The sequence below is a fragment of the Chenopodium quinoa genome, unplaced genomic scaffold (genome assembly GCF_001683475.1).
Source record: "Chenopodium quinoa cultivar QQ74 unplaced genomic scaffold, ASM168347v1, whole genome shotgun sequence".
Lineage (NCBI taxonomy): Eukaryota > Viridiplantae > Streptophyta > Magnoliopsida > Caryophyllales > Amaranthaceae > Chenopodium > Chenopodium quinoa.
In genome coordinates, this window is record NW_018744284.1 from 2,147,745 (window position 1) to 2,160,886 (window position 13,142).

At 33.6% G+C, this 13,142-nt stretch overlaps 2 protein-coding genes across 4 annotated transcripts; one reads left to right on the top strand and one right to left on the bottom strand.

Annotated features, from left to right (window-relative positions):
- The first annotated feature begins 1,449 nt into the window (after positions 1 to 1,449).
- Positions 1,450 to 2,919, top strand: LOC110694981. The gene has a single exon (XM_021872170.1). The coding sequence runs from the start codon at positions 1,790 to 1,792 to the stop codon at positions 2,729 to 2,731; it is 942 nt and encodes a 313-aa protein (XP_021727862.1). The 5' UTR covers positions 1,450 to 1,789; the 3' UTR covers positions 2,732 to 2,919.
- A 466-nt stretch (positions 2,920 to 3,385) lies between these two features.
- LOC110694980 lies at positions 3,386 to 12,820 on the bottom strand. Of its 3 annotated transcripts, none has more exons than XM_021872167.1 (9): positions 12,644 to 12,820; positions 12,134 to 12,199; positions 11,600 to 11,732; positions 10,410 to 11,314; positions 8,809 to 8,982; positions 8,566 to 8,682; positions 7,055 to 7,234; positions 4,633 to 4,679; positions 3,386 to 3,902 (listed from the first exon to the last, which is right to left on the bottom strand). In XM_021872167.1, exons 2-9 carry the CDS (start codon positions 12,179 to 12,181, stop codon positions 3,587 to 3,589), a joined length of 1,920 nt encoding a protein of 639 aa, XP_021727859.1. In that variant the 5' UTR covers positions 12,182 to 12,199; positions 12,644 to 12,820; the 3' UTR covers positions 3,386 to 3,586. The 3 variants fall into 3 exon arrangements, with proteins under 3 accessions (XP_021727859.1, XP_021727861.1, XP_021727860.1); XM_021872169.1 differs by having other exon boundaries at positions 10,410 to 11,254; positions 12,644 to 12,819; XM_021872168.1 differs by lacking the exon at positions 12,644 to 12,820 and adding an exon at positions 12,496 to 12,625.
- Positions 12,821 to 13,142: the final 322 nt, after the last annotated feature.

Here is a 13,142-nt window from a genome sequence, read left to right on the forward strand (position 1 = left end):
AATTAAAAGAAGAAGCCAACATTATTAAATATGTGGAGAACAATATTTCTTGATATCACTTATTTATTTCTCCAAATCATATATTTGACAATATTGATATTGTTATTCTTTAGGTGTATAATCCCTTTGATTACGTAAATAATATCCTTATAGAGTTGGTTATTATCTCCCTTATCTAACTTAAAGCATTACATTATCTCCAATGACTATCTTTGTGATATATATCATGTAAAATTCATCAACACGGTACAATTCGACTTAACTTATAATATAATGATATAGTGTAAAAGACATTAGTTATACAAAATTCAAACTAAATACCATTTGATGACAGTTGTCGATGGCGCGAAATGGGTTATGCGGATGCAATTGGTGTGAGACGATACTCGGTAGGTTGGTGTGGTTGACAATTGGTGTGGATCTAAGAGAGAGATAGATGAGAGAAAAATGAATGTAGAATGGTGGATGGATGGTCAAACTCAATCAAAGAACTAGGTTTTCTTTTTTTGATAAATGTATTTAAAAAAAAAAAAAAGAGAAAATCCCAAAAACAGGTCATTGGGTTGGGTTAAGTTCTAGTCAGGTTTAACCCGCAAATTTATGAGTTAAACGGGCTCAGTTTGAATCGAATTTTGGTCGAAAATTTTGTTCATCAACCATAAAAATAGGTTGAGTTAGGTTGGATAAAAACTTGATAGGTCTAATTACACATGAATAATTAGAAGAAAAATAAATGAAAAATTTCATTTATCTTAATCGATTGAATAACCATGTAGTAAGATCCTAAATTATGGATAGTAAGAAAACATGGAAGGCCAATCAGGTCAAGGGTGAAGAACAAAAAAGATAAGAGGTATTCCGGTTTTGTTTTTGTAGGATCACGAAACGTAAGGGAACAAGTTTGAAACAACTAATGGATAGTTCTGGCGATGGATCTTCTCAACCCCCTTATTTGCATTGTCAAGCGGTTCACAACATCTGTAACCCCAATCCCCTTTCTAGTTCTTGTATTAGTTTGATTAAGAGAGTTAAATACACCCTTTGTAATCTTGAGTCATTTGAGAGCCAACCTCCTTTTAAAATTGTTGTTAAAAAAAATAAAACAAAAAAAATCCTAAAGTATAGGGGAAGTCTTAAGGTATAAACTATATCACAAACTCACATTATGGTCATCAAATAAACACATTTTCATAACCTGGATTGGACCGTGAGGAGTTCGGCCTGATAGGGCCTTTTATTTGAGGAAGCCCTAGTTTTATCTCCTTGATGACAAAATTGTAAATAAATCAACAATTTTGTCTAGTCAATATGACATTTTGGTAAATAAATCAATTTTTTTTTGACCCATATATGACTTTATTTACATTTTTGCTATTTTTGTCTAGTCAGCATGACATTTTGGTAAATAAATTAAAAAACGTGAGACCCATATACGACAAAAAGTTATTGATTTATTTACATTTTTGTCATTTGATAAATAATTTTTGTATATCAAAACAGATAAACCTAAACTTTTTCCTTTTATTTTACCTATAAAAATAGGGGACATTTTTATACTAAAATAAAATTTTATAGTTTCATTACAATTAGACGCTTCTCCCTACTCCATTAATGGATTTTTTCCATCCCCACCCAATCCCACGAGTCCATCACCTCCTCCTTCCACATATATAACAAAAAAAAAAACGTATAAAATACCAATACAAAATTACAAATACATTCAAAGTTCCCAAAAAAACTCACACTCACTTTGTCTTTCACCTTGAACCACTCAACCAAAAAACACAAAATGCAAATCCTCCAAACACCATTCACCCTTCCAAAACCCCAATTTCCTCACACTCAACTATCCTCCTCCAATTCAATCTCCCCACTCTCTCTCCTCCCTCACTTCTCCACCCTCTCCCTCCAACACCATCACCGCCGTCCACCAACCACTCTCATCCGCATGGGCGGAGGCCCAAGAACCTACCCGGGCGGCGTCTCGAAATGGGAATGGAAACGAATGCAGGCAAAGAAAGCCAAGCAACTCCTCAAAGCCCGCCTCTCTCGCGAGCGTCAGATCTACGAGATGCGCAAGCGTGCTGAACTAAAGGCCGCTGTATCCGATCTTGAACGCCCTTGGGAGGTTGTTCAGAAGGGTGCTCCCAAAAGCTCATCTTCGATTTTCTCTGTTTCGGCTGATGAACAAGTTAAGGTTTTAGCTGATAGGTTTCAGAAACCTGGGGGTTTTGATTTGTGGTCTGAAAATGATGGCCCTCAGATTTTTCATACTCATGAGAATTTGCCCTCTGCTAGGTTTTTTCCTAAGGGGGTTGTTCACAGTGTTAAGCCGTATGGTAATTGCATCTATGATGGGTTTAATTCGAGTGGAAATCGGAAATCGAGTGTTGGGAATTTGAGTTCAAAGGGTGGAATTCGGAAGCAGAAAGAGGTTCGTGGTGAGGCGGGTTCGAAATCAAGTGCCGGAAATTCACGCTCAAAGGGTAGATTTCGCAAGGTGAAGGATAGTGTGGATGGTGGTGATGGAATTGGGAGGAATTTGATAAATGTGAGGAGAGAAGAGGGCATTGAGGAAGCGAATTCGAAACCGAGGAATGATAAATTGAAGGGTTATGGAAGACGACGGACGAATTCGAAAACTGGTGAAGAGGTATATGATATGAGCTTGCAAGGTGATGGAAGTTATGGTATTAGTGGGAGCAAGAAAGATGATAAATTGAGGAGATAAATAGGCTATATGTGATGTACATAAGTTATTTTGATTTTGATAATTTTGGTGTATATTTTGTACTGTGTTAGTATTTTTGACTTTAAAGTTGAACCAAGCTGAAATTGGACTTTTACTACCTAAATAGTAAGTATATAGTCTTGTTTATTATGTAGAATAACATTGTAAAAAGGAAAATATTACTTCTATGATTCTCGTATCAACATTCATTTACAAAGGGTGGAAATCGAAAGAGCAAGGTTAAAGACACGAGCTTACTATGATTGCATGAATGCAGGAAGCTTATGAACATGAACATGAACAACATATTCAGATTGTAACACAACTTCAATAGAGGTAGTAAAACAAAGTCTAGTATTCGAGCGATGCTATGACACACTAACAATATCCCTCAATCCAAATAAAGCCCCTTTTTTTTTTTTTTACTCCGTTCTTTAAAAACTCCTTTTGTAAGGGATGCTTCCTAATGTTTTTACTTCTTACCTTTTTTACAAAAAAAATTATGAGTAAAAATAACTGAAATAAAATATGACATGCTAACATTAGCAGTAAGCACTCTCGCAAAGTTCATCAAAGAGGCTACTTTCTTGAATCAGCAGAGTTAGTAGCAAACAGAGAGCCAGACACTCAGGAAGGCAGCATATATGAAATGTATTGAGAAGAGCACACAGCAATCAAAAGCAGACTCTTTGGAAATTCACCATTGCCGAAAATCAGTTAGCAGTTGGATTATATACAAATTTACGTAGCAACAAAAAGGCTCAACTTAAGCCAATCAAATACGAAAATATTGTAGTGACCGAACGCATTTAACATTCCAAATATTCACAAACTGGCATGTGCAAAGGTAATTTTCTAAAAATCAAAAAGCTCCCAGTCCTCGTCCAAAAGCTCCTTGACAGGTGTAGCTCCAGATCCAACAGCCTCCTCCCCAACATTGCTTTTAGGTGTTTTACACTCAACTGAGGGTGCTCGGCTCATTTTATTGGGTGTCTCTGGTAACTCCATTTGCCCAGTTGCAGGATCTGAGGCCACGCTCTTTACTGAAGAAGTGGACGATGCCATACGAAAGCTTGTCTGCTCAATGGAAAGATACTTACTAAGAGATACACGTTGGTCAAATTTTTCCTTCAACGACTTTACATCCTGACAAATAACAGATATTTCTCCCCTGCAAAGAGGTTAGTCAATTGATACATTAGTAACCACTATGATTCATCCAAAAAAATCTGTGCAGGCAGATGATAGAGAATAAAAACACCAGTACCTCTCCGTAATGATACAGAAAAAGAGGTTGGGGGAGGGAATAGATATCACCAAGGGCAAGATAATAACAGGTCAATCATGTAGGCAGCCTAAACCTCCTCAATCGGAGAGGTGGGTTCCAACAAAGAAGCAAGCCCCCAATACTAACTAAAAGCAGTATTAGCAGTGGTTGAGTGGTACTGGTTCGTTTTACAACCAATAGCCCCAAAAATTGTTACTATAATGACTTCTACATGTAGAAAATTTTACAGGGTGCTGAACATAATTTTTCCTTAATGGCTGTAACCAATGATCAGCTGGGTGATTTAATATTCCATTAGCTCCTCTTACATGTAAATCCAAATGATTAACTTATCAGATAATACATGCATGATGCATCCTGTTTCACGATCACACCAGCTTCAAGGGGCTCATCTTTAGCTACTCCTTTAAGGAGTAATTGAACAAAACTATTCCAAAAGGCAAAAAAAACAATCACTAAACTTGCCACAACAGAGCATGAAAAACTAGTTGAAACAAGGTGATGACATCCTCGTGCAAAACCAAGCAAACTTAATTGGTAATGGCAAGCAAGATGGAAGCACCAGTGCTGCAGAATATCAAAATCTACAGATAAAGAGAATAGTATAACTTACTGCAATTCATCAACAACACGACCTTTCTCCATAAGGAAGTCCCTTAGCTGAATAAAAGAAAAAATGCAAGCTGTTAGGTTATCTTCAATAAAGATGAAATAAAAGAGAATCAACAGAGCACAACCTCTTCAGCAATGGCTGTTTAGCCAGATATGTTAAGTTATTGAAGATTTGAAGTACAACCTATTCAATCTATTTGGTTTCATTGAAAAGTGTGAAGTGTCCAATGTTGCAATAAAAAAGGAACGAATGAAGTATATCTTACAGGTCCATTAAGATACATTACACCATGAGTTCTTGTCATCTTGATTCATGAAATTTGGCATAGCTACATGGCATTAATAACCCCGTCACTGTTTGGACAAACTTCAGGATTTTCTGTTTCCAAGAAGAATTTTTCTAAAAACACTTTCTCGAAAAATAGTTTTAATAAAAGAGGTGTTTGGCCGTGAAGAGTTAAAAATGCTTACAGGAAACCAAAACAGCTTTACACTGCTTCACCCAGCATTTTTCTAGAGTAGGTGCCAAAATGTATTCTAAGTCAATATATCCTCAATGATATTCTTTAATAACATGACTCACATGAATATAAAGAGTGATATAGGGAGGTCCCTGTATATCTTGTGTAGATGGCTATACCATGTTTATTAGATATGTTCAGTTTTTATACTATTTGTACTAGTTGGAAGACATGGGCCTTTGTTGTGGGTAAATTGATTTAATATATATTGAATCATATCATTCTCTTCCATTCTGCTTTTCCTATTGATATTACTTGATATATTAATTAATTATTTTTTTGGTTTGTGCTTGTAGCAAGAATTAATTTAGATGATTTGGGATCAAGCCCATGAAGCTGATTTTACCGGAGACAAGCCTTGGTCGAAATGAAAAGACATCCTAATTTGAACTTTTTTGGCACCAATGTAGGCATATATTAATATGTGTTTGAATTTGGATTAATAATCAAAGTTCTATTTGATTATCAAGTTGTTATAAATCTTACATTTTATTCTATACTTCTTTCTTTAGTCACATTTACCAATGCACAAATTCAACCATTAATAACTTAAATAACTAATAAGCAAAAATTATAAAAAGCTGATATTTTGAAAAAACATATCGTGACCATGGTTCAAAAACATGGCCGTTACGTCGCGAATCCGCCGAGATGTAACGGATTTCGAAGTTGCCGTTACGATATTTACCGATTCAGCACGCTGCTTTACAATACTCCGCGATTTCGGTCGATACGATCATTCTGAACTGAAATTCGGCCGCATCAAACGTTACCAGCATAAATCCGAAGAAAAAACACCAAGTTTTAAGCTCTCTAAACATTTTCCGGCGAGTGGTTTTGAATTCTCCATAAAAATCGAGCACTTTTCTCTGGCTGAATTAAAAAAAAAAATCTTTTTAAATAAAATGGGGTAGAGTTGGGGACAGCTGGTTATCAGACACCTCTTTTGAAGTTGACTGGACCCCACCCATTCTCTTTCCTTATGCTTTTTTCTTATCGCACATCCCACGTGACCCCTCACCCCTTCTCTTTCCCTTTTTACTACCCAGGCCCCACACAAAAAAAAAAAAAAGGATTTTAATTCTAAAATATAATAAAGAGTATAGGAATACAGAGTAGTAGTAATAAAAAGGGAAATATTGCAGTATATTTGTATAAGAATATAAGATTTCAAAATATATATATATATATATAAAATTTTTAAAATTTATGAGAAAAATCATTGTAAAATACAGAGTTTAAAACATAAATATATTTTTAAATTCTTACGCAACAACCGCGATATGATCCGCGATCAACGCATCAATTCCGTTACCGAATCAGCATGACCGTTTCCGCGATCGCGACCGATACCGCATTTTCGAACCATGATCGTAACGAATCTAACAAGATCCCACACGATGACATGACTATATTTTCATTATGTATAAATCACAAAACACAGTCAAAGATAGGTGTGTGAATATTGCTAAAGTCAAAACGTGTCAACTAAAAAAAGCGGAGGTCGGAAGAAAATAAGTGTACGAGATATTGACAGTAAGAGTTTTGTTTTCAATAATTTGCATTGTATGGATATACTTCAGGTAGGGTCACCCTTTTTATTAGAGCCATAAACAAGACATTAAAAATAAGGGTAAATCAGGTTGAGTTCAGGTCAACCCATTTATAACATATCAGGTTCAGATTTTGAAGCCTGACATGTTTATGTAAGCAGGTTGGGTTCAAGGGTGGTGCTAATCGGTTCTAACTTTGAATTAAAGCAGGTGCGGAAATCTGATTACAAGAGGAGCTAAAAATCTTTAAAGGAAAGCATATACTACAAATAATTGGAGTCCTTCAATCAGCTATTATAATTTATAAATGCATCATTGTATTTAGAAAAGTTCCGAAGTAAAACTCTACCTTGGCATTCTCTTCTGCTTCTTGTTGCAACAATTTTGACTCTTGGACCACTCTCTCCATAACAAGTTCTTGCTCAGCAAGAGCCCCTTTTGCTATCTCTTGCTTCTCAAGCATCTCTGTCTCAGCTGCCTTCCTCTCTTCTTCAGATGCAGCTAATCTGGCTTCAAGAGTTTCCCGCATCTACAAAGAGATATAAAACAAACTTGGGAATCAAAAGGCGCCTTTGAAAAATAAAAAAAAGATCTGCACAATCAAACTAGCGACTAATCATGCATAAGACAATTGGATGGCTAATTTTAAAGTTATACTTCCTCTTTTCCTTAAAATTACAATATTGACCATCACATTTGAGAATCCAAACTTTGACCATTAATATTCTAGATTTTCCATCATAAAAAATAACAAAAAGTAGACGCACTGAAAACTTAACATTAAAAATTATCCAACATGATATATATTTTTCTTGATTAATCCCTTTGTTTCTTATTTTAGCATCCTATTTAGAATCTCTATGAATTCTAATGCAAATGAAATCAATTACTCTTGATAGATATACAAAGAAAAAAATATATATTTATGAGGAATCTTGTTTGATTCACCTCAATGTGAGGTTTCACGATATCAACTTCTTTATAATGCGTATTTGATCAAATTTAGGTTTCAATGTGTGCATTGGAAACCAGACAAACAAGTGAAACAGCCCAATAAAAAAAAAGATACAGAGGAAATTAAATAATGTGGTTATCCAAAGTTAGTATGTGAATAGTGTAAAGTCAAACTATTGCAATTTTTTAAGGAAAATAATGGAAGTATATAGTTCATCACATATATAGCTAGAAAATAATAGTTACCATACACAGAAGTTATGAGGTAATTAGAGAGAGAATCTTATGGCCCTAAATTAGGCTAGTAAATTTTTAAGTAATAAAAACATTGATGACTTCAAGACTCAGTTGTATAAATATATATATGTAATCATACATGAAACTGCACATTTTATACAGTAAAAACTAATGGAAGTACAAGAATTCATTAGCCCATATACTAAAGAACAAACTGATTATTCATGCTTCATACTATTGCGTTAACATATATACCTAGTCCCAGAAAAGAAGCACAAATTAAATTGGCCCGTAACTTATGCATGAAATGATTATATCAGAAACACAAGCATGGCATAAAATACCAAAATAAAAAATACCAAAATAACAACAAATGCTGATTAAAAAGAGCTCAAAATATGCTTTAGAACAAGATTCATTCATCATATGCTAAAATCTAGATGGCTATAGTATTATAACACAAATATTACCCCAATAGAAATAAGATTACTAATACTCCATAAATACAGAATTTTAGAGATAAAGAACACAACATATGTGATACATGCCTTTCATTCTTTATTTTTAAGCCCAAGAATTGCAAAGGTTTTGGGTTAGTTAGAAATAAGGAATAAATATTGATAGAAAAAACACACACATCTTACACATAGAAAGTATATGATAGCATACCTCATCTAGAATAACAAGTGATTTATCTTTATCATCTGCCAGACCAAGGAGACGAGTCTGAAGCTCCCTTACTTCAGTAGCTAAAATGGACTTCTCCCCATACACTTCGCCAGCATGCTAAATGTTCAATGAGAGGACCAAAGTAAAATTATAAAATATGGAGTAAGCTAGCATGAAAAAAGATAATGAAGTAAAAAATTACATATCCTCTATCATATTTCTAATATTCGAGAACAAGCATACCATTTCATTTGCTTCCTTTGCATGTTTAAGCATCTTTTTTATTTCTTCCACCTTCTCTAGGATTTCCAACCCTCCCCTGGCAGCAGCAGCTTTAGCTTTTTCTGCCTCTTTTTCCTGATGTTCTACATCCTCAATCAACCTCAGTATTGATTCCGTGGCTGAAAGCAACACATCCTACATTGTATTTTGAAACCACTTCAAAATACGCCAATTGATGATTGGTACAACCAATATAAATAAAGCAAAAAGTTTCTAAAGAACATTCTACTCAGGTGCTTAAACATATTACTTCAATTTGAATCGAAAGATGAGAGCAAATATCCCCCTTCTCTCCATAAATATAAATTACACGCTATCTCTAATCATAGCTACTTTTACACTCTTCTCTATTAAATTACCCACATGGCCATGTCTCCACAAAGCTCTCAACTTAATTTCAACTTATTTGATTTATCAGACATATAAGTTAAGTCAGTTCAAAGATCTCAGACAAAATAAGTTCAGTCATTCAAACAAAATTAGTCAAATAGAAATTGTTCCTAAAATTTAGTTCCTAAGAAATACCATGTAAATGAAGTGGTTGGAGAAGTTGGAGAAGTGGGAAAGAGGGGTTGTGCGGTGGTGGTAGTGATTGCCTTTGATTTTTAAAAACAAACAACATACTATATGGAAAGGGTTTCATTCCATTCTCTTTGATTCTCTTTGTTCATTCCATTCCGTTTACCCCGTGTGAACCAAACGGCCCCTAAGAGTATTAAACATACTACTTTCACAAATATTACTAGGGTTACATAATACGTAGTATGCTTCTATACGCAAAATGAGTAAGAAAGCACAATAAGTCATTAAAGACATAGTAAATTATAATATACTTAACTAAAACAATAGGAGTACACTACCAACCAACCTCCAAAAACTAAATATTTTAATCAAGTTGTATCTTAAAGTCTAACATACTAGTTCCGTGCACATTTAGTTATTTACTAGTATTGATTACACTACTTCACCATACATAAGAAATGACAATATAATTCAAAGCTAAAATTAGATTTGTTTTTTCTTTTTTTTTTTATAAGAAATGACAATATAATTCAAAGCTAAAATTAGCTTCTTTTTTTTTTTTATAAATCACAAAGAAACAACCATATAATTTAACCATTTCTTCACAATTAAATACTAATAACATCCAAACTCCAGAGCTAGAGCAAAGCAATCAAAGTCATTCTATAATGGGACAAAGGCACTAAAAGTTACATGATCATGGCACTAATAACTATTGAGGTTTTCCTACATTATGACCTTGTAATGATATCTCCTAAGTCCAAACTGGAATAACTTCTGATGAAAATTTTGACAGCTCAACCATATTGACATATTGGTTCTACACAGTGCCAACTGATTGGAAACGTTGCCAATCCCTAATTCCCAATCAAGGAACGTGCATCAAAAAAAAAAAAAAAAAACCACTTTGTTCACCGGCAAACTAGAAGTGTTGCATTGTCCTTTACTACATTTATTTGCTATACTTCATCAACCAAATACCTCATTTTCATATAAAGCACAATAAAATTAAAAAGGAAAATATAACGAGCTGTAAATACCTTGTAATTTTTTGCATCTTTAATAATGTCCTCAACCAGGTTAATTCTGCATATTTGGCCAGAATGTGTTACTATAGTGCTTAATGTAATCTCATGACTCTCATCCTCAGCACCAACATCGGCCAAAGAAAAATCCTGTGAGAAATCAGCATAGGCATAGCCACTCATGTGTTTATTATCAACATCAGAAATGGCCATTACATTCTCAGCTTCTGGCTCAGTGACAGATATTGAGCCTGGATCGGCAGAAATGTTCAATCCCAACAAGTTGCAATCTAAAGATTGTTGCTTCTGCTGATAGTCAACTTCTGGAGCATCATTAACATCATTGTGATTCATATCCCAATGATTATTTAAGCTGACATCAGCTTCAGAAGACTCGGTATCTATCTTTGATGATGAAGCCTCGTCAGTTTTATCTACATGTACATCCGGTCTTTTGTCCTCATAATCACGAGAAAGAACAAAGGTTTCAAGCTCATAATCCCCAAATTGCTGAATGCGATCATCATTGATACTCTCATCAATCAAACTTCCTGATGCAACAACCATTTCAGCCTGACTAGCTTCAGCAATTGTATTTTCATATCTTACATGTACATCAGTTCTTTCATTCAGAGAATTATGAGAAAGGACAGATGTTTCACCCTCACAACCCTTGAAATCCTGGATGCAATCATCAATAGATTCTTCGCATCTTAATGACACCAAATCATCATTTCTGGTGTTTCCATTTTGTAAGTCATCAGTGTCATTTGCATCGTAGAAGGATGAAGCCAAAGAATCACCATCAATATTATGGGCATCATTCAGCAGATGAGAATTATTAGCATCTTTTCCTGCAGCTGATTCAAGAATAGAGGAGCTAGGTACTTGTTTTTCAAACATATTCCTATTGTGTTCAACTGCATGGAATATTCTATTTAATTCAAACCAATATACAAAAAAACCTAAAAGCTAGTATAGATAAACAATTCATTGTAAACAAACTAACTCATCCAAATTTCAGGATCGTCTCAAATTTTAAAAAGCACATCTGAACACTACAGAAATATAACACATCAGTGTTTTTCGTATAATTATGCCTACAATCTCAAAGCTACACAAACATTAATTACAAGGAAAAAAAAAATCCAATTTCTACCACACATAAGCTCTATAAAAGGTTGTATAAAATTTTAGATTCTTACCAATGGGAGCAACGGGATCAGGATCAGACTTTTCTCTAATAAAGGGGAGAACATCAGTAAGAATTGATTCCACAGCTTCATCAGGATCCTTTGCATGTTCTATAGCTACGGCTTTCAATATACGAGCATCCACCTTCACGAAACGAACAAAAAAAAAAAAAAAAAACCTTATTAACACCTCACTCGAGCAAAAGACGAATCAAGATGGATCCTGATAACAACTACAAAAAAAAAATACTATTTCTCCGCATCAAATCTGTTTATCAACAGAAATTGTAACCTGAGCAGGAATGTGGCAATCTAAATAATATCAAATCTATACTGAAAAAGACTATAGATGATCAATGATAAACCCGATTAGCCGAAGCAGCAATTGCAATTCGTCAAGCATATAAAAAATCTTACACTACCTTATAAACCCCTTTATAAATTCATTATCTCTTGAACAATAATTCGATACAAATATCCAAATCATATACTCACAAGTCAGTGGAACCAATGTTAAACAAGTTAATTAACTTATTAAATCAATACCTGAGGAAATAGCTCCTTCAAAGTCTTGTACACTGAATTGAAACCCATTCTTTACAGCTAGTATACCTGTATAGCAGAAATAAATATAGAAAATCATAAAAATATGATCAGAAATTCAGGACTACCCTAATCATAAACACGAAAAATCAATTGTAAATTCCTAAGTAGTATAATTTAGGTTACAAAACTATTTTGATTTAAATAATCAATCTTAGTAATTCAGAAAATTTAAAAAAAAAAAAAAATCAAAACCCTTAAAAAATACAAGAACCCAAAATCATCCCAAATTTGCAAAATTTAATCAAATCCAATAAAAATTAAAACTTGGAATTAAATTCAAATAGGAAAATTGAGAGGTATACTTAAATATAATAGGAGCGAAAGTATGAAAGATATGAAATTTAGAGAAATCGAGAGATAAAACGATCAGAATTCCGAAGGAGAAGAGGAGGGAGGGAGGGAGAGAGAGAGAGAGAGAGAGAGAGAGAAAAAAAATAGTGCAGCACTTACCTCGAAATTGCTACGAGGGAAGAGGACAAAGGGCGAGGGAGTTTATAGACTATTTTTACCCAAGGAAGTAATGAGTCACTAGTAAAAACAAAAACCTCATTGGGTCTATTAGCCCATTAGGAACGTTGATCCAATTAAGGTGGTTAAGCAATTTTTATTTTTTTTTATTTTTTTTAACTCACTTAAGTTACGCATGTTCATTTCACCTTTAATATATATATATATATATATATATATATATATATATATATATATTATATATATATATATATATATATATATATATATATATAGTAAAAAATAATATAATTTTAGTTTAGCAAAAATAATTTCAATTTAGTAAAGATCGGTAGCTTTAAAGAAGAAATATAATAGAGAATCAGTTAAAATTAAAAATAATTTCAGTTAAGTAAAATTAATTTCAGTTCAGTAAAAATAATTTAAGTTCACCAAAATTAATTTCAGTTAAGAAAAGTTAATTTCAGTTCAGTAAAAATAA